This window comes from Festucalex cinctus, chromosome 1, assembly GCF_051991245.1.
Source record: "Festucalex cinctus isolate MCC-2025b chromosome 1, RoL_Fcin_1.0, whole genome shotgun sequence".
In the NCBI taxonomy this organism is placed as follows: Eukaryota; Metazoa; Chordata; class Actinopteri; order Syngnathiformes; family Syngnathidae; genus Festucalex; species Festucalex cinctus.
The window spans coordinates 36,815,573-36,837,779 of record NC_135411.1 but is presented as its reverse complement, the minus strand read 5'-3'; the positions used below and the strand labels follow the sequence as shown (position 1 = coordinate 36,837,779).

The 22,207-nt window shown below is 40.7% G+C and overlaps 3 protein-coding genes across 4 annotated transcripts; 1 reads left to right on the top strand and 2 right to left on the bottom strand.

The window, feature by feature from the left end:
• Positions 1-3,386: 3,386 nt before the first annotated feature.
• LOC144026644 (macrophage mannose receptor 1-like) lies at positions 3,387-11,315 on the bottom strand. Of its 2 annotated transcripts, none has more exons than XM_077533510.1 (11): positions 10,693-11,315; positions 8,061-8,206; positions 7,807-7,919; positions 5,913-6,046; positions 5,652-5,797; positions 5,465-5,580; positions 5,063-5,193; positions 4,251-4,414; positions 4,092-4,177; positions 3,869-4,031; positions 3,387-3,793 (listed from the first exon to the last, which is right to left on the bottom strand). In XM_077533510.1, the coding sequence occupies exons 1-11, from the start codon at positions 10,760-10,762 to the stop codon at positions 3,629-3,631; spliced, it is 1,434 nt and encodes a 477-aa protein (XP_077389636.1). In that variant the 5' UTR covers positions 10,763-11,315; the 3' UTR covers positions 3,387-3,628. The 2 variants fall into 2 exon arrangements, with proteins under 2 accessions (XP_077389636.1, XP_077389626.1); XM_077533500.1 differs by having other exon boundaries at positions 4,251-4,540; positions 10,693-11,313.
• Positions 11,316-16,211: 4,896 nt separating this feature from the next.
• LOC144026705 (metalloproteinase inhibitor 2-like) lies at positions 16,212-19,643 on the bottom strand. Its single transcript, XM_077533624.1, has 5 exons — positions 19,410-19,643; positions 18,613-18,692; positions 18,410-18,512; positions 16,563-16,684; positions 16,212-16,433 (listed from the first exon to the last, which is right to left on the bottom strand). Exons 1-5 carry the CDS (start codon positions 19,537-19,539, stop codon positions 16,236-16,238), a joined length of 633 nt encoding a protein of 210 aa, XP_077389750.1. The 5' UTR covers positions 19,540-19,643; the 3' UTR covers positions 16,212-16,235.
• A 490-nt stretch (positions 19,644-20,133) lies between these two features.
• LOC144026689 (metalloproteinase inhibitor 2-like) lies at positions 20,134-21,781 on the top strand. Its single transcript, XM_077533595.1, has 5 exons — positions 20,134-20,344; positions 20,955-21,037; positions 21,106-21,208; positions 21,303-21,424; positions 21,557-21,781. The coding sequence occupies exons 1-5, from the start codon at positions 20,140-20,142 to the stop codon at positions 21,743-21,745; spliced, it is 702 nt and encodes a 233-aa protein (XP_077389721.1). The 5' UTR covers positions 20,134-20,139; the 3' UTR covers positions 21,746-21,781.
• Positions 21,782-22,207: the final 426 nt, after the last annotated feature.

The following is a 22,207-nucleotide window of genomic DNA, read 5'->3' as shown; positions in this document are numbered from 1 at the left end:
GACAGGACCTTTTTCTAGCTGCAGACTCCACCCACAATTAAGTGACGACGACATGTGCACACACTGATTGATGACTGCTTTCACCTGACACTTTTACCACTTCAACAAATTAAAGAGATTTCCTGAAAAATGATAGGCTTCACAGATTTTATCCATCAACTTTCATCCACCCATCCATTACCTACCGCTTATTCAGAGCCAAGTCGCAGTTTCAACAAGTTTTAACCTGCAGAAATTTGACAAAAATATGAAGTTTTTGTGTTGGGGTCAAGAAATGTTCACCCATTTCTTCTGGTCTTGCAGCCTATACGCAGACTAAGCAGCAGCTTTGGGCCCGGCCACAAGGGGGGCCCCAATCTGACAACCCCATTTTATATCTTGGTGGTGCGTGGTGGCGTTACAGAGCGTTTTCACTGACGTCACGAACTCGGCAGTAACCCGGATGCGCGGCCATATTGGCAATATTGCCGTAATCAAGTTAACGCAAGCTAATGGAGAATTACAATGAGAATTGTTTGGCGAGTCTTTATCAATGTCAAAACAACTTCTAAAGCTCGGCAAAGCCCACCAAAGATGCTAAGGCATATAGGAACGGACTTGGCAACAGGAAAAAGCCCGCGATTTGGAAAAATACGTCTTAGCAGCGGCACAGATCCGTATGAGTTGGCCACCTCTTCTTGGATCCACGACGACCCACCGATTCTTCCTTCAATTACATACCCCGACATTGTGAGCTAACTACCTGATTTTCTCGCCGAGCCCGTACACAGCAGAATACCTTAAATCGTACAAAGGTTTGGAAGCTTACAACCAAATGGTGTGTGCATGGGTGAGGGAGACACATTACCAAGTCATCAACGTATCATAGTCTGGATCAAAAAAGGAAAGAAACCTCTAAATAAGTATAATTAATAATAATAATAATAATAATAATAATAAACGTCCGCCTCCCAGTTCTGAGGACTCCGGTTCGAGTCCAGGCTCCGGCCTTCCTGGGTGGAGTTTGCATGTTCTCCCCGTGCCCGCGTGGGTCTTCTCCGGGTACTCCGGTTTCCTCCCACATTCCAAAGACATGCATGGCAGGTTAATTGGGCGCTCTGAATTGTCCCTATGTGTGCTTGTGAGTGTGGATGGTTGTTCGTCTCTGTGTGCCCTGCGATTGGCTGGCAACCAGTCCAGGGTGTCCCCCGCCTACTGCCCAGAGTCAGCTGAGATAGGCGCCAGCACCCCCCGCGACCCTTGTGAGGAATAAGCGGTCAAGAAAATGGATGGATGGATGGATGGATAATAATAAGTAAATAATTAATTATTAATAAGTATTTCAGTGAACTGCTGTGAAGTTTTGCACTTCAGATGGTTTACTTGTGGTTTGAAATTATGTTGAATTAATTTATGTATATATTTATTTTTTGGAAAGGTCGAAAAAACGCTTGTTATGCCATAGCATAATTTATAATACACTCTTATATACACTGTTGTATGCGGTTGAGATGCATGGCTTTCTTGACTAAATGTGTGTGCTACTGAGTGACATTCTGTATGTTGTCTACCATACAGTAACAATGATTACGACAAATAGCAAATCTTTTAGAAATATCGTGAGGCTACATATTTGCAGTCCAGGCAAGTATATGCAACGAAATAATGAATGGATGTTCTCACCACTAGAGACCGCTATTGTATTACTATTATCCTTTCATTCTGATTGTTGAATTGTAACAAACTTCTGTCATTGCTTTTTCTGAAAACAGCTCACTGGGTATAGACGGGATAGTAGCTATTATTAATACAGAAACACCCTAATCAAGCTTGATGCATATAGCATTTCATCTGTGTGTTTTTTTTTTTAAATATATGTTTTAGTTACTAAACAAAAAATAGTCATCTATTAATGATTAATGGTATTTTATTTCCAAAGTGAATATGGAATACACTTTAATCAAAATCAACATCTAATGGACAAAGGTTCACCATTGTCCTCAACAAAGTTCTTTGTTGTGGTGCAGACTCGGAGTGTGGACAACGAGGTATAGCCAAGATGGCTATTTCCGGGTTGATGACGCGCCTGATGACGTGTTGTGAAAACGCTCTATTGTCGAGAACATTCTGATTATCCTGGAATCATTCGCATTTTAGTTTATTTTTTTATGGCGCCTGAGCGCACTGCCCGCCGACCGGAAGAACTACTTGATGAGACCAATGAAAAAGTAAAGCGAACGCGACCCGGCGTCTCTGGCTAGTGTGTCTGACGTGCTTCACGCTCACTTCAAGCTGCAGAGAACAGCGCGCCGATAGGCCAAGACTTTTGAGGCTGCCATATTACTCCTCCCAAGAAACGTTTCTCAACTCCCTGTGGCTGCGCTACCGCGCCACTCCAGACTTGGCATATACATTACATCCATTAAATGTCCTCAGCATCTTCTTTTGGACACTCATGTCTTGAGACGTTTCTGTCTGTATAAGATTGTTTTTGAGGAATTAAGGTTTCTTTGCTTCTGTGTGAACAGGGCCTTATATGGATCTCCCATTTCAGTCGTGTTCCAGGTCACTTTTCCTTGTCGATGTACAAAAACGCAGCTAGGCTTTGGCGAAGAACACCGGCGCTGCAGAACCGCTGTCGAAAGGGTTCTAAACAGCGATTACAACGGAACGGCTTGGCCCCGAAAAAGTCCCGTGGAGACACTAACATCCGGGAACAAAAATTGCCGCTTCGGTGTGGAACCGGTACGGTGGAAGCGGCTGCTTCGGGCCCGGTTGCCACCAATTGCGGTGAAAAAGAGTCTCTCTCTCTCTCTCTCTCTCTCTCTCTCTCTCTCTCTCTCTCTCTCTCTCTCTCTCTCATATCAAACTTCAGCGCGTGCCGGCTTGAACGCAAATTGACCACTAGGTGGCACAATTAATGCACTTTGTGTAATCAAATGTGTCATTTCCTGTAACCTAATGTAATGCTTGCAAATAAGATTTTTTTTGAGGATGCAAATGTGTTAAAAAGGAGTCATTTAAGAGCTTAGCAGTCTGTTAGTGATGGGACTTTTGGCTCTTTCAGGGGAGCCGTTCATTCGGGAGCCGTTCACATAAAAGAACCGTTCAAAAGACTGGCTCTTTTAAAATGATGCTAAAAATGTTATGAGTCTTAATTTCAGAGGTTATAGCATTTGTTAGCATCTGATGCTAGCGTATTTGATTAAGCTGGAATACTGTTCTTAATGCTATGCCTGGAATTCACAATGCCCCAGGTTAATTCATGTTGTAAACAATACATTTTATGGTGTTTTACCATGTTTGTTTTTATGGTGTTAAGTTTTACCAAAAAATAAAAAAAAATAAAAATAAAAAAGACCAAGTGACCAAGACCAAGCTCATTCAGCCAATGACGAGTTCTGGTATATGATTGGATGCTTTTATTGATGAATGATAACGTGATGGTAACAGTGCTTCTGATGGTTGAATAATAAAGTCGCATTAGTGCTTACAACAGAATTGAGTTCCTAAAACACTACAATAAATGCAATAAAACAATAAAGAAGATAATAAATGGAATAAAACAGCAATACAACAAATGGAATAAAAATGTTGGCGCCAATGTTTACCATGATGGTGAAAACAGGAAGCTCCCATTTTGTGGCGATTACATGAGCTGGATATACATCAGATCCACGTCCCCTCCCACCGCCAGCGTGCTGATGCTTTGCAGGCTGGAGCCCGGCTGGACGCGCTCGCCATAGGCGGAATCCAGCCAGTAGTCACCGTCCATGCTCACGTGGAAACGCTGGGCCTCGCAGCCGATGACAATCTGAAGAGCGACAAGACGTCGTCAACATCACACTCCATGCTGATCCCCAAAACGGCATTTTCTCACGTTCCTTACCTCAAAGTCAGATCGGGGTGCAAAGGGGAACGCGGCGTCCTCCGTCTCCCTCAGGACCTTCCAGCTGACCAAGCTGTTGTAGTTGAGCGTGGTGTTTTGCGTTTGGAGGTCAGGGTGCACCACCAGCGCCGGGCCGTCGTCCGCGCTCAGGCCGAAGGCAAAACTGCAAACAGGAGCTCAGTCACGTGACCTGGGGCGCACTCGCGTGCGTGCGCTCACGTACCTTTTTGCCACCTCTCGGACTCGTCCTCGGATGACGATGCGGCGGCCGACGTCCAGAAGACCGGAAAGGTTGGCTAGGAATTCACCCTGCATAAGCGCCAGCACAAACCATTCTTATCGCAAGACACGACCACCACCGGGGAATTCACCAAAAACTCACTTGCTGCACGTCCAAAACAAACACACAGGGGACTTCCGTGGAGTTGGCCGGGGGTGCCGGAGGGGACGTTTCCACCGACGGGACGTCACCTTCACCTGCTGCTGGCTGGAGGAGGGCACCGCGAGGAAGGCAAGGAGGAGGAGTGGGGGGGCGGGTTGGAGGAGCTGGAGGAATAGGACAGGTTGGCTGAGGAGGAGGAGGAGTAGGACAGGTTATAGGAGGCGGACAGGTCACAGGAGGAGCAGGACAGGAACAGTAGGGGCAAGGAAGAGGAGGATTTCGGATCTGGTCTGCAGATGGAAGCACGTTAGAAGACATCGTCACTGCTATGTGAAAAACACGTCCATTTTTATGTTTTTGGGATGTCTGCATTCAGTTTCATTCCAAAAACATCCAAATGTAAAAGATGACAAAAATGGCCAAAGGTGAAAGCGACGACACGCAAATGTTCTTGTTGGACATGCACTTCTCCATTTTTTTTTCCATTTTTTTATTTATTTATTTTTTTTAAGGCGACACACGATTCCAAACTCATCATCCGTCATTCTGTTAGATAGCGTTTGTGAAACTGAAAAACATTAAAAATTGTTTGATTTCCTGGGGGGAAAAAACAAACAAAAAGTTTTGAAGTTCCTCATTGATCAGAATCCAATCAGCCAAATTGGGAAGCAATCATTTGATGACATGTATGAAGGACAACTTCTCAATGGGTCAACATTTCCAGCTAAATAAAAGTGGAAATTGTTGGGCGCCACTTTATTTCCCCCATGCTAACGCACCGCTGCCACAAAGCAACAAAGGTGAGGACTCACAGTTGGCGCGCTTGCAGATGTATTTAAACTTGTCGCTGCGACAAGTGTAGTCGTGCCAGCGGTCGCTCAGGTCGCCTGCTATCACAGCGCAGTATTTATATTTCTCTTCAGGCCTACCGGGGTACCAGTCCCTGCAACAGACAAAACTTTTCACACAGACATCTTCCAACCATGCAGACGGAGGCGCACCTTCAAAAGCCGCCTGGCGTTTGCACAACACGCGTGATCAATATTTGTTAGGAAGAGTCTGATTTTGTGACTGCATAAGCTCGTTTTGTTTGTTTTTTTAAAAAAACAAAACAGAAAAAAACAATGTTTTTTATTTGTATTAATTTTCCTTCATCTCGACAAGATGAAGATTGTGAGCAATTCTGTTGAGAGGAACTTGTTGATGCTACTTACCATTGTGACTTCACCAGTGGACTTCCATCTGACCACTGCCAATACCCCCACAAGAATGAGGGATCCCACAAGCCGATCCAATAGCGCTCCAGGCCAATTTGTCTACTCAACCATGACTGCAAGAAATCGTATGCTAATTAGCAAGAAGCGGAGGTGGGGGAGGGAAGGAGGTTGGTTGTCGTGTCACCTTCTCCTTGGCGTCTTGAATGCTGGTCAGTTCACTTTTCTTGTTCCAGCAGTCGATCTGAGCCTGATTCCATGTCTTTTTGTCTCCGGAGAAGAAGTAACATTCGTCTCCGTTGCTTCGCCAGCCCGTGGGACAGTCACACAACACTGGAGCAAGAAGAAGCACGTGAGAAGATGGCCGACATTGGACGTTTACCCCCACCCAGCGTGGCACTGTTGCGTACTTGACGCAATGCAGCCCCAAATTGGTGTAGCGACTCACCCGAGGCTCGCTTGCAGATGTATTTTCTCAGGGAGTTACAGGGTAAGTCGTTCAGGCGAGCTCGGGAATAGAGGCCCATCTCAACACAGTACTCCTTTCCACCCAAGTTGTTCGGCTCTGCATGGGACCACTCCCTGCAAACAGACGAGCCTTCACACACAGTCGCGTGCAGCAGACAAACGCTGGCCTTTTGCCGCCTTTGGCCTCTGACGCAAGAGGCAGCCGGTTAACTGCCGGCGCTTGCGCACAAATCGGCCACGTGGGGGCGCCTGGCGCAAATACTCGCAACTTAGTTGCACCTTGCCGTGAGAGACAGTCAAAATGACCAATATGGTCGTTATTGTTGGAGGAATTGGTTGTGTCGTGATGTTCTCCATGGACAACAATTTTCTGCATTTTTTTTTCAAGGCTTGATTCTCGTTGTGGTTCTCAGAAAAATACACTGTGTCTAGAATTAAGAGTGAATTTCTATAAAATCGTGACACAAAAAACAACAAAACAATGAATAGTGTAATTTAGATTAATATTTTGCTAAACTCTGAACCAAACACAATAATAACAATTCATTTAATTTATAGGCGCCTTTCTAGGCACTCATGGTCACCGTACAAAATAACTTGGGATGTTCGATACCACTTTTTTTCAGACCGATACCGATACTCAGACCCTCAGTACTCACCGATACTGATACGAACTGCCGATACCAGTAGTACATTTTGACAAATAAAAAAAATCACTAAAAAATATTTTTAAACAAATATATTTCCTTTAATTTTGATTTAAAAAAAAAAAACAAAAAACAGCACAGTCACGCTTCAATAGTCTTATCGTTCAAAATAAAACACAAAAATGCTCTTTTAGTTTAAGATTCACAATTTTGAAGTATTTCCAAACCGGTGAAGTTTGGTGAAAAACTGCTGCAAGCTAGCGCCAGTTACAGGCAGTGAGGACTCACTTAACGTCTTCCCCCTCTGCCATCGGTCGCTTGTACTCGTCTGCGTCACGAGTACTCGAGTACTTGAAAAAAGGCTGGTATCGGCCCGATACCGATACCTGGTATCGGTACTCGCCCATCCCTAAGAATAACATTTAAAAACCACTCCAATAAGATAAAACAATACATCACAAAAAAAAGTAGTGATCACTATGACAATGTTAAAGTGAATAAGGAGTCACTGTTATAACTGTTGATTTGGCAGTTAGAAAATGTTAAAAAGATGGATTTTTTTTAGAATTCACAAATCAATGTAATTTACACACAAACTGTACAACAGAACAAAAAAAAAAAACATTTGGTTGCAGTTAAACTTACATCATTGCAGTGTTATAATAACAACCTTCAGTGTTATCATAACCGGCCTTCAGCTTTTTAAAGTTGTAGATTCAACAGTCCTTTACTGATAACAACAGGGTGGCGCGCGTTAGTGGTAGAGTGGTTGTCTTGCAACGGTGAGGTTGTTGGTTTGATCCCAGTGTAGTGTGATGGTGTCAAAGACCCATGAGCAAGATAATGAAACCTGACTTGTTCCTCATGCTGTCAAATGAGTAGTCAAAATGCAAAGTACATCCAATACCAGTAAAATTAACAAGTTCTGTAAAGTTTACATTTCCACTGTATTTTTTTATTTTTTGCAGAATTTACCTGGGAACCACAGCTGCCAGTTTTTCCTCGTAAAAACAGCAAAAACATTTTTTTTACGGTGTACCTTTTTTCCCCCTCTAAAAAAAATCTTGTCTTTATTCTCGTAATAGCCTTATTGTTCAAAAGATTGTTAAGTACATTGTGTGCACATGCAGCAGTTGTTCTCTATGAAATCATCATCACCATCATCATCCTCCTTTCTAGATTTGGATCTGGGCCAATTTGTGGCGTCTGCTGCTGCTCGCACTTAACACGCTGACTTGAGTCACAGGACTTCTGTCAGTCCACCAAAACTGTCCGTTCTTGAGCTCGTCCCTCAAGCCGATCCAGAAACGCTCCTGTCCAATGTAGGACTTCAGCCAGTACTGCAAGAGATCAGTGCATACAAATGGATTAAAACAAAATAATAATAATAATAATAATAATAATAATAATAATAATAAATATATATATATATATATATATATATATATATATATATATATATATATAGCGAGGCGCCTCACTCTCTCCTGGGCGTCTTGAAGGCTGGTCAGGTGTCCGCCGCGGGCGCGACAGTCGTCCTCAGCCTCCGTGAACGTTTTCTCGACATCGGAGATGAAGTAACATTGTTCCCCATTGCGCCTCCAGTTTGACGGGCAGCCGCACGTCACTGGAACAACAATAACAAGGTGAGAAGCTGGCTGAGGTGGCGCTACAGCCCCATCAAAATCTGGTGTAGTCCCATGCAGGTGACCTCGTGAAGTGCAGCATGCTCGGTTGTTTGCAACTTTAGGTCATGTGATAATAAACGCAAGAAATGCAAATGTGTCATGTGACAACATCTGCACACTGACAAAAGAAAACATGACATTGAATGCAGTAAAAAAAAAAAAAAAAAAAAACTTCCACATAATATTTGAAATATAGGCGATAATATTTCATCTTTTGATCTTTTTGGAGGACCAAATGCCAAAATTAAATATAAATAAATGACTTAATAAATAACGAAAAAAAGAAATAAAAGTGAAAATAAAAACAGATTAAATACAACATAATGAATAGAAATGAATAATATATATATATATATATATATATATATATATATATATATATATATATATATATATATATATATATATATATATATATATATATATATATATATATATATATTAGAGCTGTCAAACGAGGGCGGCACGGTAGTTGAGTGGTTAGCACGTCCGCTTCCCAGTTCTGAGGACTCCGGTTCGAGTCCGGGCTCTGGTCTTCCTGGGTGGAGTTTGCATGTTCTCCCCGTGCCCGCGTGGGTCTTCTCCGGGTACTCCGGTCTCCTCCCACATTCCAAAGACATGCATGGCAGGTTAATTGGGCGTTCCGAATTGTCGCTAGGTGTGCGTGTGTGTGTGTGGATGGTTGTTCGTCTCTGTGTGCCCTGTGATTGGCTGGCAACCAGTCCAGGGTGTTCCCTGCCTACTGCCCAGAGCCAGCTGAGATAGGCTCCAGCACCCCCTCGCGACCCTTGAGAGGAATAAGCGGTCAAGAAAATGGATGGATGGATGGATGGATGGGCTGTCAAACGATTGCATTTTTTAATCAGATTAATCACATCTTAGAAATTTGATTAATCATGATTAATCACTGACTTAAAAAAGCTTTATTTCCCAACATATTTTGCCCGCTAAATTTGAAGAGCGTCTATTATGTGTTAATTTTTGCGACATTGAATATTATGAGGATGGCTTCAAAAATTTATATCCACTGCACACGCTCATCCTGCTTTTTCTAATCAATTAATTATTTGCATAATTTAAATGGGGGAAAAAAATGACCTACGGCATATGTAAACATTTATTAAATGCTTTACTTTAATGCATGTAGTTATGTTTATTGCTCAAACTCCAACAGCTACCTTTAATGTAACCATCTGCTGTTGGCTAAAAAGGATCATCTGCGTTAAAAATTAATAGTGTTAATTGATTAATTAATTAGTTAACGCTTTAACTTTGACAGCACTATTATATATATATATATATATTAGGGGTGTGAATTGCCTAGTACCTGACGATTCGATTCGTATCACGATTCACAGGTCACGATTCGATTCGATACCGATTAATCCCGATACGAATGGTCACGATTCGATACCGATTAATCCCGATACGAATTTATAAGTCGATTGTTGCGATTTTTTTCCATTCAAATTTAGAAAATACTATCAGTAAATTTGTACATGTACACTGTAAGATTTGTATGAATATATTTATCTAAAACTTGAGGCTTATAACCGTGAGCCACTGTACACAAACAGTTTGCAATCTGTTTCACATTTGAACAGCATTAAAATAAAAATATTAAGGCTTAATGTGCCGTTCATATAACATTCTTCCATGCTCAAGGTGTGAATCCTAAAAAAAAAAAAAAAAATCGATTCTGCCGATTATTGAATCGATTCGAGAATCGCGCGATGTAGTATCGCGATATATCGCCGAATCGATTTTTTTTTAACACCCCTAATATATATATATATATATATACACACACACACAAAAATAAATATAGGCTCTAATTTACCACTATTCATCTTTAGAAACAACTGCCAAAATTACAAATAAATCTTTGACTAAATAAATAAATTAATTAATTAATTAATTAATTAAACTGATAATAAAAACAAAAAATCTACTTTTAAAATTACATAAAAAAATAAACATAAATGGAAATAAAAATAAATCCATAAATACAAAAATAAAAAACGAGATTCAAAAAATAAAAATACACCTTCACGTAAAATAATTTGTCAATGTGAAGCAAATACATTGAAACACTTGCTTGTGGCCTCTATTGTTTATTAATGATCTTACGCTATAATAATTGTCTTCTATAGACTTGGTTGAAAGCATGCTGTGGCTGACTGGTGAGCATGTCTGCTTTCTTTTCTTTCTTTTTTTTTTTTTAATCCGTTTTGTCTGTGTATCAAGAGTAACAGTTATACTAAGAGCAAACTGCCGTTTTGTAATATACCCCTTTATTTTGTTATAGACAAAATAAAAATGCACATATTGTTCACCCATTTACTGACACGACCCATGCAACTATCACAAAGAGTGACTGTCAATTTAAAACTATAAGACAAGTTTTGAACGAATCTTTCCTTACCACGAGGAGTCCAGCCACCGACCACCAGCAGCAGGATCGCCAGAAGCCCACGTGCACTTTTCTTCTTCATCTTCAAGCTTCCAGAGGAAGCAGCTGGATACAGACTGGAGCGAGCTACCCGGCTGGGATGCGCCGACGAGACCCACCGGGGAAGAGCACCTTTCTCTGCAGGCACTGCCAAGCGTGTCCGTCCGTCCGTCCTCCCTCCCGCGTCGCTTTCATATCTCGACGTGCAGCGCTTCACGCGTGACGTCACGCTGTAGACAAGGCTGGCCACACAGGCTTTGTCATCGGACCAAAGATGGTGTGATTTCTGTTCACAGGCCTGCGCAACACACGCGCACGCGCGCACACACACGTGCACGAGCCACAATGTCGTCACAGAGAGAACGTTTCTGTACGCGGACTTTTACGCTTTTACGCTGCATTTGTCTCCATATAAAGAAGACATGTTTATGATTGAGAACGTACTCAAGGTGCTACATCACTTCCGCTTTAGCTCACTTCCTGTCTGCTGTCGTACCACATAGCGTATAAGATTTAATGTATGTGTATGAAGTGAAACATTTCTTCATAAAACGTGACCATGTTTTCCTTTTGAATAACCACAAAACAATCCCCAAAGAAACGAAACATTCCCGCTTGTCGTGTGACGTCATTAGCAAGCGCGCAAACCGCGCCGAACCATTTTAATAAACATCCGCAAGGCTTAACCTGAAGGAGATAAGCTTGCAAGTTAACAGTGTGTTCCTCTTCCCTTTATGACTCTTGGCTGAATTAGGTAAAAAAGAAAAAAAAAGAAAAAGTTGTGTCGATGAAATGTGATTTGAGAACATATACACTTTAGACAATTAGAATCTCAGCAGACTGCACGTCAACATGAATTGCATTCACCCGCATGTGCACATGGAGACACTTGCACTCTTCTTTTCTTCTTATCCTCTCAAGTCTCGACTATGTATTGAACAAAACGTTTGTGCATGCAGGGTCGATTGATTGGACGCATGCAGCATCATGCTGCATGCCCGCAGGCCACTTTGTTGCTGGTGACGACTTGAAGGGCATGAAATGAGAGAGCGGCCATCGTATACGTTGCCACTTGTTTGGCATCGCCATCCTTTTAGGGAGTCATGACTTTACTGCTTTTTTTTTTCTTCTTGAAAGTGGTAAGTATTGTTGAAGGAGCCCTGTTTGCCAAAGCGAATTAAGGGCCGAGGAGAGCGACAGGGAGGGAGGGAGGGAGGATAGGCCTGATCTGACAGCTCATCTCTCGCTCCCGCCATTTTTTGGGTTTTCTGCCTCTTGTGTGGCCAACCTTGACCACATGAAGATATGCAAGAGCACAACACGTTCCTTCGTTTATTAGCTTAGATAACGCTCGTATATATTCTGAGCAACGTGCGCGCGTATCCAAGTAAAGAAGCCACACACATTTGTGCTCATCTTGATGCGCGCGTGCATGCGCGCGTCCTCGGCCTCCATTTGAAAGGACGTCAAAGTGTGCAGCAGGTCCATATTTGCACTCGCTTGCATCCTGGCTGACATCAAGGTCGCAAGGTCAACTTTAAGAGTGCAAGCGGACAGACACAGTCTTGACGCTCCTTCTATGTCCTGCATCAGCGAGGTTAACTTATTAGACTTGACTAGAGTTCAGCAAAAGCAGCATTAGCACGCGTTGACTTTTCCAGCCATTTGAGAGCAAAAAAATGTGTGGACATTTGTCACATTGTGATGAAGGAAACTGTGCGTTCGTCTCATGCGGTGTTTGTCAAGCCTGCCTGGACCTCGGGGCATCTCCCTATTCCAACACAGGTGATTCCAATGACAGCAATCACTTGTGTTGGAATGAGGAGACAAGCATGCATGGAAAACAGGCTGCTTGACAAACATACTGCACGTCTAATGTACTGTGGACCCAACTGGGCCCAAATTGGAGCTGCACACAAAAATGGGACAGCATTCATTTGACTCACCAATTGTTTGCTCAGGCGATGAGACCAGGAGGCGGGTTATGGATGTTGGATAGTTTGAAGAGGTGATACATAAACAATACAAATCTTTTAGACTTGAAATCATGCAGAATGTCAAACAAGGGCCAAATAATGCTTGAAAAACCTTAACGAGCCAAGAGGCCTGCCTATAGCTTATTGTCTCACCTCCCACACACGCACACGCAACCAAACCTAAGGCAGCCATCTTGCTTTTAACCTTTGATCGTAGCAGGAAGTGTCCACATATAAATGTAGTGGCCATACCTGACCAACGGGGGCCTTACTAAACATATATGACAAACTAGATAGCTTTCTTCATTCATAAATATTCAACATAACTTCACGTAAAGCAACGTAGCCTACGTGACAGCATGCTGCAGCTGTCTCCCTCCATGAAATTATACGGTCAACTACTGAACTGTATGGAATGCTTATGAAATAATATAAAACAAGCAAAATTGCAAGAAGATATATGTTTATGGTCAAAATAAGTTTTGAGGACCAAAATAAAAAACAATGTATCACTATCCGCCATTTTAGTTGTTTACTTTTGCCTCGAACGCTTTCATGTCGGAAATGGGAAAAACCAACTCAGATATATCCGACTTCCGCCCATCTTCGAATTCAGCGTTAATATGACACAAAAGATGACACGGCGTACCAGAGTAGTTCCTGACCCAAGATGGCCGAATACAGTGACGTCTTTATCTCATGTGATCTGATCATATCTATGGGTTAAATACTAAAAGACATCTTTTTTTTTTTTTTTCTTTTATCATAATACTTCATTGGTATTATGTGAAAAAATCCAAATGGAATAATGCAAATATGAATAAACAATGTTTACTTTTATTTTCAAACATGTTGGTGTAATATATGCCAAATGTGTGTTGTTGTATTACTTGCAAATGCTCAAGTCAATACCCCATGGCATTATGGGAAACAATGCTATGTTTTTAGCATTTAGCCTACACATTGAAGTTATTTGTTAACTGGTTCCAAGTAATTTGCTAGCCAAAAATGCTCACTCCACGTTGGCAGTTTCTGTAATGTCAGCATTTTCCTTGGTATTTTAAAATATATTTATGAACTAGACTAAGTGCAATTTCTAAGAAATTGCACGGGAATGCTGAAAGCTGAATGCAAAGCTGAATGCTCATGAAGTAAATTGAAGGATAACGTGTGAAAATTGCAAAGTAATTAACTAGTAATTACTACTACTACTACTACTACTAGTAGTTACTAGTAATACTACTACTACTACTACTAGTAGTAGTAGTAGTATTACTAGTAACTAGTAATTACTAATAATAGTAGTGAATGTGTCATTGGACATTAAATTGAATGCACTAAATATCAATATAGTGTTAAACATATAATGAAATATAAATTGTGTGAAAATTACAAATGACCAATTGTAGATGAATCATAAATGAAAGACAAAAGTTGAACTTCAATCAGCCTAAGGTGGGATTCAAACCCTCACTTCCTGTTTGCAGGTCTGCTTCAGTAGTCTATCCAGTAAGCTACGGTGAACTTGCTGTCATTGAATGCCAGTGAATGTCATTGAACATTAAATTGAATGCATTAAATTGTTAAACGAATGATAATGAAAGATCAATTGTGTGAAAATTAGAAATGAACAATGGTCGATGAATTATAAATGAAAAGACAAGAGTTGAAATTCACTGTTTCATGCGCTGCCACTCTATCCACTGACCCACAGGGGACCCACAGTAGACTTGTCATCATTGAAGTGTTGTGAAATGTAATTGAGAGATGTCTCGCAGAACCAGTGTCATTGAACATTAAATTCAATGCAATAAATAAAACGTACATTAAATGAATAATGAAAGATAAATTGTTTGTACATTACAAATGAGAAATTGTAAGGAATTATAAATGAAAAAAGAAAAGTTGAACTGCAGCCAGTATAAGGGGGTTTCAAACCCTCAGCTCCTGTTTACTGTTCCATGTGTTGCCACACTACACCCTGTGCTTTGAGGAAAGAGCTAAGGGAACTCTTGGGGCTGATGTCAGAAAGGCGTATTTATATTTAAAAGTTTTGTAGTGCAAATCCAAAAACTGTGATCAATCTTCACCAAATGTGCACTTTTATAATCATCCCAGAATCATACTCCGCAAACATCAAAAGTCACATTTTTGATTTTATGGATGGGAGCCGCCTTGCGACATTGCTACCGTCATGTGCAATGGTCGAGTACAAAAAAAAATATTGTGACTGTTGTTCAAATATTTTTAGAGTATGATTTGGTCATGTGAGGATTTATCACGGCTTTGGGATGGACATACAGCCTATATGTTTTTTTTTTTTAATAGAAGTTAGGCCAGGCACCTTGACAGCTGTGCTGGCATGCATCTTTTTTTTCCTCCCACCTTCCCTCCGAGGAACTCAAATATGAATATTTAAGCAGTATAGAATTTATGTACTCAAACACAATATAGGCCTAATATTTCAGTTTTTAATAAAACAGTCATCTTCAAATTAATTGACAAAATGGGCTATATTACCCCACCACATGTAAATAAGTTATAATTGTACAAAATCATATACTGAGCACGGAGCGCAAGCAATAGTGCGCTCATGTGGGCCTATGCAGAGTGGCGCCACACTTGTCGCGCGCTCCATTCAAATAAACTGTCCCTACTCTGCCAGGCTTTGCTTTTCGTTGGTCCCGCCTCCCCAAAAAGCAGTGCCGACACGTGCTCTTAGCATGACATCTTGCCATGATCGGGTGGTGTCTTGTCATGTTCAGACTTGTGTGACAACACGTCCGGTCCACAACACAGAGCAAATTTATCGGGTAATCTGATGACCAATTGTAGATGAATCATAAATGACTGTGCAACTGTCGTGAAAGACACATACACAAAAAAAAAAAAAGAAAAAGAAAACGCAGTCTGAGCTCGGCCTTAGTCAGTTTTAAGGGTTTGTTCAGTGATTTTTTTAAAAGGAAACATTGGTTAAAAAAAAAAATAAAAATACTTGTGAAGTACATTTTACAGCATGTACTTTTGAGTAATTTGAATTAGTACCTTTACCAACATTTTTTTTTTATGCAAGTAATTGTACTTTTACTCTAGTGCAGAATGTCATTACTTTTCCCATCTCCATCATGACTTCCTTTCTCGGCCGTGTTTTACATTGGACAGTAGCAGCATGGGAGCAAGCAGGAAAACAGAACGGATTATCAGTAATGAGTTCAAGGAGAATGGATTAGAATTGGACAAATCAGGGATCTTGCTACCTACAGTACTATTAAAGTAAAGAAACAATTGATGTCTGATCGTATAAGCAATTACAGTCCATCCGTCACGTTATTTTCCTCAATGTTGCTTGTAGTTGGCATAAAATGGACGGACACTTGACTACCATTTGCAAGGCATCTTCACAGTAACGAGTTCAGGCTCCAAAGCAGCTCATCGGTTGTACATATGCCCATCATTGTTAAAGAATCAGAACTATTTAAGAACCAGCCCGGGATTAAGGGACAGAGAAAAAGGACATTGATTTGGTGTTTTTATTTTGAGTTAATGGCCTTTTAAAGCTGGGTATTCCTTTTCAGTCCTGGGAGCCCCACTGTACCAGGCACAATATCCCTTTCTGTTCTTGATGCAAGCAAAGTTTTGGGCCTGGTCACGACTGCCCATTTTGCCTGGCAGGAAGTCCGTCCACAAGCACTCTGTTGGTCTGGTCATGTGGCATGGGAAGGAGAAGCAGGATTTGATCTGTGGATGATTAAGACATGTTCACATACACTAAAAGACAAACCCGATTAAAAAGTTGGCATTTTTTTTTCAATGTGGGAAATATTTGCGGGTGGGGGGGGGGGGGGGGGAATCCAGTCGTGTTCTTACCACACAATTGCAGCCCTCCCTGTAGCGGTACAGAAGGTTCTTTTGCACAACACTCAAGGCATCCCACGGCTCATAGAAATCACACAGGTTAACACGCAATGATCTGTCAGACTGCAACCTGCCTGTAATGGGGAGGAAATTGCCACAATTATTTGGACATTGTTCAGATTGGAAGAGAGCAGAAACATCTAATATAAAAGCTGTGCCATGTTATTGTGCCTGCTATTTTACCATCTTACAAGAAATCACGCGATTTATTACTCTAGATCAGGGGTGTCAAACTCAAGTTAGCTCAGGGGCCGCATCAGTAAAATAACGGTATATAACTTAAAAACAATTACCGTCATTTATACACAGATTTGTGAACCAGCCCTAAATTACGGAGCTCAACTGTAATCATATTCTGAAAAATAAGTGCAAATGAAACGCGGCAACACTTTGCCGGTATATGTTGTTAAATCGAATGGTTTTGCATATATTGTTCCCAGAATGCATTGGGTGGCGCAGTTACTGATGTTATAACTTGTGTTACCAGTACTTGAATTTGTGTCGTATTTAACACGTTTGTCTGTCTTTGACTTAAAATGATAATAAATTAAGTCGTGTGTATAATGACATCCAGGACAATTTTCCCCGTACAAGTTGCATTGCTCACCTGTGGCCTGCTTGTAAAATTACAATTTGTATACATTTTGATTGTGGTCGGCTGATTAGTCAGACATTACAATTTTATTTATTTATTTATTTTTTTTTAACTTCACAAAATCCTCTGGCGGGTCGGATTAAACCCCTTTGCGGGCCTGATCCGGCCCGCATGTTTCACACCACTGCTCTAGAGGGTATTCTTTGTTTAAAGAAAGTAATGGAAATGTAATCAATTTCAATTGTGCTAGGCCTTTCTTTAAAACCAAGTGGACCTTTGAGTAACAAAAAAAATAAAAATCAGAAGTGTTGTGTGAAGCTTAATCTCCCCCCCCCCCCACACCATTTCAGTCCGTTATATAAAACAGACTTGTGCCATTTACAGCGGCCACTTGTAATCTTCCAGTGAATACTTGCTAAGTTAGTTGTACAGTTTATTTGAAATCTCAGCAATATTTTTGTTGGCACCATTTAGCAGCAGAGTGCGGACTTAATTTTGATTCGCACGTTAAGTGTTATCCAAAGTAAATTTCTAATTGTTTTTATCCATTTAACTTCTATAAAAAGAACTACGTAAACAAGTTATTCATCTATGCATACACCAAATTCTATACCATGATATAGTTACTGTAAAGGAGGCAGTTTATACAGTTAGGAATTTTGGGCCATAAATTGCCCAGCCCGAATGCCGCATTCGAGGATGGGCGGAAGTCAGACTTTTCAGAGTTCAAATCAGGAAGTGTGCACGGGAACGTGCGAAGTCGGAAGGAGGTGGGAAAGACCCCGACTTCACCGGCGGACTACAATGTGAATGGCAAAACAATTTACTCAAGTATAAAACTAAATAGTTTTCTTCATTCATAAATATTGGCTATAACGCCACGCAACACAACAGTATTGCCGCCATCTCCCTGCATGAACTTATACAGTCAACTACTTAACTGAATGGAATGATTTAAAAAAAATGACGCAAAATGGTAAGGTTTCTGAAGGTCAAAATGAGTTGAGGACTGGAAAATAAAAGAATTTATCACTATCCACTATTTTGGTTGTTCACTTTCACCTTGAACTGGGAAAAACCAATGCTGATATATTGAACTTCCGACCATCCTCAAATGCAGCATAAGACAGACCATGTGAGCGATCGTTCTCCTATGGGAGTGGGAATAAAACTATATATTTATTTAAATTAAAAAAAAACATACCCATGAGTAGATATTCTGTTCCCTTGGTCAGAGTGACTCCACATAATGCAGAGTTGGCTCCAGTGTAAATGGCACGAAAAAGCTTTTCACCACCCTTGAAAGTCTGGAAAAACAAGCTAGATTTATATCCAATTTGCATTGTTCACTTTTATTTAAAAAACAAACAAACAAAAAACACTATACATGAAAATACCACATCTCACCGTAATGTGTTTGATGATATACTTTGTGGGTCGAACACCTTGTACGCCCGGCATCACACCGACAACCTTTGCCTTGATTACTAGAAAGACAAAAATCAAAAGCAAAGACTTGGTTGTCATGTTAAAAGGAAGTCATTTATTTACAGTACTACAAGACAGTGACAAATGAAGTGTTATCCCCAAACATTTTCCAATCAGTGGCAAGGTTCAACTTGCTGGCTTTGACACCTCTCATAGTGCTCTAAAAGAAATGCCTACAGACCCGCTCAAAAATGAGAGAAGAAAATAATTTAAAAACAAAGTTATTCTAAAAAGGTCTCTAATCTTATTGTGGCAAGAAATGATCATAAAATGGGATAGAATGTCACAAAAATAGGTAAAACACCCATTAATAACACCTGCTTTCGCTACTTACCCAACAAAAACTAAAAATGCAGTCCCTTTAATGCTTAAGTTGTTTTATCAGCCAATTTGTGACCGGTCCAATGACAAAATGGACTGCCCAAATGTCATTAGCAACACCTGGCTTAAGGTTTAATTATAGTTGGGTATTTATTTGTGAATAAAATAAAAATAAATAAATAAATCCCAAACACAAAACATAACAGACGTGGCAATGCTAAGACTTTCCCATGGGGACCATGGCAACATAATTCACCTTCACTTGGGAAGTCCTCTTATACAATAAACATACAGTACACTAAAACACTTACCCAAATGTATTTTGTAGCATTCAACCACTTTTAAAAAAGAAAAATTGGAACTAATAACGGAAAGTGGAATCCTGTTCTACTTACCGACAACATCTGCTTGACAGTACACCTGTTGCGGATGACTCGGGAAACAACTACACGCTTGCGCTCCTTCCTCCTGCAGTCCCCACAAGCACAGCAGCACCAGGGGAAGCACAAACTTCTTCCAGCTCATCCTAAAACCTTCAATGTAACGTAGTCAAAACAAAAAAGAAGGTTGTGGGTGCACAGACAGATTGCTGTTCCAGAGGTAGCGTGTTGTATTCGTCACAAGTTTGCGCTGGAGGGCTTTTTGATATCTATAGACTCCGCCCACAATTACGTAACAACAATTGCACACACTGATTGATGACTGTTTTCACCTGAGACTTTAAAAAAAAAAAAATGCAAATACGCAAAGATTTGATCTACTCTAACCTGTTTCTACCTGTAGAATTAAGGTAAAGAAACCTGGCCATTTGTTCTAATCTTGTTCATACACAAACATTTGTGGTGTAAATAGTTTACATTCATTCAACCATATGTATCCACGCTTCTCCTTACTAAGGAAGAATGTGTGAATTGGTACAACCACCATATTTTACAGTAGATCATAGATCCAAATTTCTGGTATAAATGATGTACAAAATGTACGTATCATTTCAGATTAAATGTTTTTAATTGCGTCGGTGACGCAAGTAACAGGTGAAAGCAGTCATCAATCAGTGTGTGCACGTGACGTGTTCGCCTAATTGTGGGCGGAGTCTGCAGCTATAAGAAAAAGGCTCTCGTCCACATGAACTTAAGCAGAGTGACTTTCTTGTTGTGTGTGGAATCTGTGGTGGTTGATTGGTTCATTGACAGTTTCAGGATGAGCTGGAAGAACTTCGTGTTGCAACTTGTGCTCCTTTGCTTGTGGGGGCTGCAGGAGGAAGGCGCACAAGCCTGCACCTGTTTACCATTGCATCCACAGCAGTTGTATTGCCAAACCGATGTTGTTGGTAAGTTGACCAACAGTCCTTTTATAGTTGTGTTTTGTTTTTTCTTTTTCCTCCTTTCTTTCCCATCCTTCCCACTGCTCCTCAATTCTGTGGCCGTGTTACTTTTGTAACAAAATGGCTGAACAGGCCTACCAGACTTGAAACCTAGCCAGGTGTGTTAATGGCATTAAGACAGTTTACTACCACATTCCAATTGTAGGACATCTTGTACTCTAGTCACAAAATGGTTGAATTAACTTAATTTGCTTTTTAAACACTGAGAAGACTTGCTTTGTTTTGACTTGGCAAGTAGCGAAGCAGGTGTTCCCTAACGTTTCTAGTTTAAGTTGGGACACTTATTTTCATCTAATGTTAATTATAATTCTAAAATATTTCACTTGGCTAAGTGGTAAAAACATAGGTGTTATTCAGGTTGATTTCCCCCCCAACTTCAGCATAAGCACTGAGCATTTGGTTATGCCATTTCGCACAAATGTCTAAATTGTAATATGGAAGTGATGGATTTATTTTTTAACATTTGTTTGGCTTTGTGCTGCTGTCTTGTCCCTAAAATCCTCCAATCTGGATGCCCCTTTGGGTTTTAATTAATCTTTTGAAAACACCTTTCTAGTCATCAAAGCCAAGGTTCTTGACGTGATGCCTGGCACACAGGGTAAAATTGGACCCACAAAGTATGACATCCAACACTTGACGGTGAGAAACGTGTGTAAATGCAATGTCATGTACAGTGTGCATGTTGGAGATGAATATTTCTTTTTCAGACTTTCAAGGGTGTTGAAAAGCTTTTTGCTGCCATCTACACTGGACCCAACTCTGCAGCATGTGGAATCACTCTGACCAAGGGTGTTGAATATCTGTTCATGGGTATGACACTAGTTTTTGCCGACAGGTGTATTATGTCTTTTATTTTATTGTGGCTGTTGTGAATGCATGCACCTTTCCTCTTCCGCAAATGCAGGCAGGCTGCAGTTTGACGGCACGCTGCATGTCTCCGTGTGTGACCTCTATCAGCCATGGGATGCCTTGAGCGAGGCGCGGAAGAATGTGTTGGCCCGCTACGGAGAGGGCTGTTCCTGCACGGTAGGAATTGATTTGTACTGCTCTGTAGCAGCCACTTAACAGAAGATGTCTAATTCAGTGCAAGCAACAACTTTATCCATTAGCAACCTAGTAGTGCATGTTGCTGAAATCCCTTTTGTTGGTCACCCACAGATCAAGTCCTGCTTCGCATACCCGTGCTGCATGACCAGCCTGACAGAATGCTTGTGGACGGACTTCCTGCCGGGCAAGTTGAGCAGTGGTGTCCTGCAGGCCCAAAACTTTGCTTGTGTCAAGAGCAGCAATGGATGTTGTGAATGGTACAGGGGGACTGTCGGGTCTGGAAAAAATATCTGGCATTAAAAGGCTAACTCAAAATAAATGAATCTATGCAGCGTTGTTGTGATTTGGGACTTCTTTTATATCCTTAAGGTTCAAATTGAATGGTTTAGTGTGAATTATAAAGTTGTACAGTATTGAATGTTAGGGGCATTTCAGATATTGCCTGTAATGTCAACTTTGGTCTTCATTTTGTGACTAGCATTAAAATTTAAAGGTAGTGTAATAACTACTCTTAGATATTGCAAATTTATAGCGTGCATTTCAAATATTGCACTGATGGCCAGTGTTGCCACAGTTACCTTGAAAAAGTAACTTAGTTACTTTACTGATTACTTGGTTTTAAAAGTAACTAAATTGCGTTACTGATTACTTGATTTTAAAAGTAACTAAGTTAGATTAAAAGTTACTTTTTTAGTTACTTTCAGCAGCTGCCGATAACACCATCTCAACATAAAAATAATGCAGTAGAAACGGAGTTCCAAA